General features: G+C 37.6%; 1 protein-coding gene across 1 annotated transcript; it reads left to right on the top strand.

The window, feature by feature from the left end:
* Positions 1–1,220: 1,220 nt before the first annotated feature.
* LOC311054061 (ladderlectin-like) lies at positions 1,221–3,386 on the top strand (the record flags this gene model as incomplete). Its single annotated transcript, XM_084069941.1, has 8 exons — positions 1,221–1,284; positions 1,483–1,530; positions 1,652–1,696; positions 1,818–1,865; positions 1,981–2,072; positions 2,221–2,349; positions 2,855–2,951; positions 3,316–3,386. 8 exons carry the CDS (start codon positions 1,221–1,223, stop codon positions 3,384–3,386), a joined length of 594 nt encoding a protein of 197 aa, XP_083926067.1.
* Between the last annotated feature and the right edge of the window lie 2,307 nt (positions 3,387–5,693).

Below are 5,693 nucleotides of genomic sequence, written 5' to 3'. Positions count from 1 at the left end.
CCTCAAAATTGTACTTAAGTACAGTGCTTAAGTAAATGTACTTAGTTACTTTCCACCACTGGCTGTTGTAGCAGCTGTAGCAGCTACACTGACTGACCTCACATAAAAGACAAGCCTGCATTGTTAGTAAACAACTTCTCGCTTGTTTCAAAGATCTTAATGACTGATAGACTGTATCATTAATTGTAAAACATGACTTTGGCTCATTCATAATTTCCTTATTACCTGAGCTACAGTTAAAAAAAGACCTCTTATCAAAACCAGATAAGGATTTTATATTCCCTACATGAACACAGATAAAAACAATAATACACATATACTTAGCCCTGCGGTTGTTTTCAGTTTACATCAATCAATAGCAACAGTGAAAGATCAAAATGCGTTCAGTGTGTTTTAAAGTTATGATGATCACATATTTGAGTTATAGTGGATGTCAAAAAGGTAATTTTTGGCTGATTATGATTATGGGGAATTATTAATGAAACAGTGTTGTGTTTCCAAATGCTGACATAATTTGGAGCAAGTGAATGGAGGTGATACTGACAGAACTTCAGAATATAACAGGCTGAGAAGTTGTATTGAGGCAGGAATAGACTTGAAGCTTGTACTAAATCAACTGATTCTCATGAGAGAGAAATTTACATGAACACTGTGGGCTGATTTGTACGTACTTTTAGTCATGAAAATGTAAAGACACATTGATAAAAGGTTATCTTGGATTAGTATTAATACAAAATTACAAACATTACAAAAATAATGTATTTCTGTTCTCAATCCATTCAATTCTGAATGTTTTGTCTTTTCTTCAAAGACCAATATGGGCCATTAGGTCTAATAACCTCTGATTAATCTGATCTTGGATATTTCCCGCCAGTAAGCAATAAATCACTCACACAAACACCATAACAGCCGTAAAAGGTCATGGTCCATTCATTCACGTGCAGGTTCGCGGTTCAGATGTGTGTGTGTATATAAAGAGGAGAACAGCTTCACTTCTCATCATCACATCACAAATCTACCTGATACCTGACATAGGTAAGACCTACACCCACCCACTCTCTCTCTCTCTCTCTCTCTCTCTCTCTCTTTACTTGCATTGCTTTACATCTATAATTAATGCTGCAATAAGATTGTTTTGTCTTCAAATAACACTCACTGCTTTGTCATTTCTCTTTTTTGGTATCAGAAGATTATCCAACCATATTATCATCATCTTCATCATGAAGTCTCTCCTCGTCCCCTGTCTTCTCCTCTGTGTTGCTCTCTGTGTGAGATCTGCAGCAAGTAAGACAGTTACATTGTAACACATTGAAATCCCGTCTGCATGCTCTTATGTCTCAAATATTCACTTACAGCTTAGATGCAACACTGCTTGGTTTAGATATCATATGATGATGTGACAGTCATAAATACATTGTCGTAAATATCTCTAAGAATTATAATAAGAAGGAAGTCATTGTTATTTTTTTTTTTTACCTTTAGTTGAAACATTGAAGGATACAGAAGAAAACATTCAGCCTTATGTCTCTGGTAAGTTCAATAATATGTCATTGTGATGATTACATGTTATGTGGTGAAATGTTTTCTTTGTATGGGAATCAAATGTCACTGAGCACTTTTTTTGTTTTCTCTCTCTATTTTTCTCTCTCAGTGGAAGCTGAACATGAAGTAGAACTTGAACTTGCTCTTCCTCAAGGTAAAAAAAAAGATTAAGGGAAAATAAAAAGATTTTCATTCATGTCTATGTTGATAAGCAACATGTGATGTTTGTGTCATCATTGTGGTGAAGTATTAAAGTAATACATCTTCTCTTTCAGAGGACGAGACTGCCGTTATTGAAGAGCAACAGGAAACAGGACCTGAAGGTCTGTCTGTATGTCTGTCTGTCTGTGTCCGTCTGTCCGTCTGTCCGTCTGTCCGTCTGTCCGTCTGTCATTTCTGTACTTATTGAATCATAACAATATCTTAATGTGTGTCCAGGTCGTTTCTTTGTGTGTCCCTCTGGTTGGAGCAGATACAAGGGCGGCTGTTACCTGTATGTGAGCTCTGGCAGAACCTGGTCCAGTGCAGCGGTAAAACCTTTATTGTAAAAGTAATAACTAAAATAATGGTTGGTAATGAATAATAATAAACTAAAACTGTTAAAACATTAAGACCAATTCTCTCTCTCTCTCTCTCTCTCTCTCTCTCTCTCTCTCTCTCTCTCTCTCTCTCTCTCAGGCCCACTGTGCCAGTCTGGGTGCTTCTCTGCCATCTGTCCACAATGTGTGGGACTACACCTTCCTCCAGGAACTCACTCAGAAATCTGGATCCAGCTCAGTGGCCTGGATTGGAGGTCTCTACTTCCAGGTCAGGCTCTATTAAGCTATACTCCTTAAATCAAGGCTCATATTAACCCATTCGTCGATTTTAAAAGCACCTTCTAAATCCTAACCAAAGTGTTCTGAAAAACTTCAATTCTTTATTCAATTTATTTTTCTTTTTTTCAAGTCATGTTGCTATATACATACAGACATGCCATCTGATCTCTTCACACTTCTCTTCACTTTTCCTGAACTTTTCCTGTAAAGTATCCCCCCCCCCCCCCCCCATTGTCGTGCCTGATTTGCCTGGTGTGAAATTAGGCCAATTTGCACCTGGCACCATGAAACACTCGGCAAATCCCCCCCCCCCCCCCCCCCCCCTTGTCTAAAATGACACAGCTGCTTTCCCGTAGTGAAAGGTATAACAATATATAGGCTTTCCAGGTCTAGATGGGTTAATGAATCATTAGACTTCACACATTAGTGCGCTTTGTTAAAAGTAAGCATGAAAGCTTTGTGTTACGTCCACTAAATGACATCAATATGTGCAGGGCTGGAGGTGGGTGGACCAGACCCGTTATGGCTACAGCTACTGGAGCTCTCAGAACAGTGTCAGCTCATACCAGTGCATGCATCTCAACAGCCGTGGTAAGACACACACTACACTACTACACTAGTTTACATTCTTTGATTTGATTTGATATTCTGTCTACAGTATTCCCCATGTTACACTGCCAAGATCTGTACAGTACTACTTTTAAAGGGTTCCGCTCATAATTCCAACATCCCATTATTATGCCAACCTTTAGGTTAGTGTGAGGTTAGGGTTAGATTTAGGGACAGGGTTAGTTATAATGGAACTTCGGAATAATCCATATAGCCTGTAAAGTGTGTTTAAATTAGGAGAGCTGTCTGTTGACATTCATAGGAATGGTAATCACAAAGTGTTTTGGACTATGTTCTGCGGTAGTTTAGATTGACTTGCTTATTAATGCATTCTTTTGTGTTTTAGGGGGCTGGTCCAATAATAACTGTGCCAATGGTTGGCCTTCCATCTGCATGAGGAGTCCAGACACCTGCTGATTATGAAGAATGGATACACATACACATATGTGTTTTATTGTGTGGTCTCTTGAACAGATTAGTGTCAATACTGTACATATCTGATTGTTTTTATTCTTAAGTACACTTCCTACATTTAAGTATACAGTACATATATCATGACAGTACACAGTACGTATATTTATATTTCACTGAAATCAATTGTTATGAAAAATCTATATTACGATGTTCATATCACTCACATCAAACTATTGGAATGCTACATTCAAAGGTTATTAGAAACAATAAATAATGTAAGATTCTAGGATTCTGTAATGTTGTGTTTCCATATCATTAATTTATTATAACGTTAAAGATGACAAAAGTGACAAGTTTTAGAAAAATCTTTAAAGTGTTTGGAAAATTTTGAGTAATTTTTAATTATTTTACACAAATCTTCTCTGGGGGGTCCCTGGTGCAAAACATTTTTAGGTGGGGGTCCGCGGCCAAATACAATGTCCTTGACATTAAAAGGTTTGAGAACTACTGCTCAAAGCTAGCTTGTAAATAAGCCATCAACGTAGAATATTTGCCCATGTAATGCTGATGGTTATGGAGCATCAGCTGGTTAACACTTTGCACAGCTAAGAAGGCGTTACCCTCTCACAGGCTAAATCAAAACACTGCATAAAATGCCTAGCTGTGGCATTTACTGTGAATATGGCATACTGTAGCAGGATGATTGTTGCTTATTAGTCTATTATTACACAATGGGCATTATTATCTATATCAGTTATATCATTGCAATGGATTGAAAATGAGGCAGGCTATTTCTAATAGCGATTAACAATAGTTTTGAATAAAATCTATTGGCTAATAAGGCATATTATTATTATCATTGTAATTATTATTATTATTATAATCATCATCATCTTATAACTCAGAGTTATAGTATAGTTTGGGTTATTTTTTACACTGAGTTAAAGGGATGGTTCACACCCAACATGACTTTTTTTCTATCGATCACACACCCCATGGAGACTTAAATTCATGGAGATTTTTTAGTTTTTGTGGCATTCCTAAGCCAATAATTTGATGACCAGCGGCGGCTCCGGCAGGAGACTCAAAGTGTCAACTTTGAGTCTCCTACTGGAGACATTAGCATCTTTCCGCCAGTTATCAAATTATTGGCTCATGAATGCGACAGAAACCAAAAGCTCTCCATGAATTCAAGGCTTCATGGGGTGTGCAAATGATAGAAAATAAGTAAAATGTTGGGTGAACTATCCCTTTAAATAAATTAACACACAGGATTTTACTGTGCAGAAAGTTTAGAAATGTGTGTGTCTGTGTGCGTGTGCGTGTGTGTGTGCGTGCGTGCGTGTGTGCGTGTGTTAGCAGACTTAGCAGTGTGACTCTGAGTCATGGTGACTGATTTAGTAAACTTCACTTTTTTAGGTGTAAAGTGGGAGGAGGGGTCACTTCCACTGAGGTCGCCTTGGGTCACCAGCATGTGACCAAATAAGTAATGCTAAAGCACTTATTATGTACTGATGATAATGAGATAATATCAGTGATCATTTTTTGAAGAATATCAAAAATGATTTGGAAAATGTTGAATAATTTAGATTTTTGTTTAACATCTTCTCTTCTGGGGGTCCCTGGCACAAAACCTTTTCAGATGGGCGTCCGTGGCCAATTGGGCCAAATACATATACATTTGGGGGTTCTTGACTTGAACCACTGCATTATAGGCCACAGACCCCCATTTGATCAAACATTTTTATCTCTGGGATCCCAATCTACACTGTAAAATCATCAGTGATCATTTAAGTGTACAAATTTGATCTGCAAGGGTTCTTTTGGTTTCATTGGTATGCTTCCCCCCCATATCATTGTGGTAATGAAAAAAAAGAAAAAAGAAAAAAAAGAACTGATAATAATTAATACAATGTAGTGGAGATATGTGTATTGCATATGATGTCACATACTGTGGCATGTTGATTATGTCTGTTAAACATGGTTAGTGAATCTGTTATGGCAAAAGTCTAAGAGAAGAAAATGAAAGAAGATTGTGTAAGAGGGTGGCATGTGTAAAACCGGGCATAACATGGGCACAAATAGATACAGGTTTCATTGGGTTATGTCACATGTTGAGTTCTGTATGGGTGAAATAGGTAATCTGACTGACGCTATAATACTGTAAGTGTATACGGTACTGATTAGGTGATAGTTGAAGGCAGACATTTTAAGTCACTTTGGGGTCAAGTTAAAGTGACAGATTTTTAGCAAAGAGACTGTAATGCTGGAAAGGAGGGGGTTCTATTGGGAAATCTACCTTCATAGGCT

The sequence above is a fragment of the Gymnoscopelus microlampas genome (assembly GCF_963454915.1).
Source record: "Gymnoscopelus microlampas genome assembly, chromosome: 2".
NCBI lineage: Eukaryota > Metazoa > Chordata > Actinopteri > Myctophiformes > Myctophidae > Gymnoscopelus > Gymnoscopelus microlampas.
Note: the sequence above shows the minus strand (reverse complement) of the source record. Positions and strands in the feature narration are given on the sequence as shown.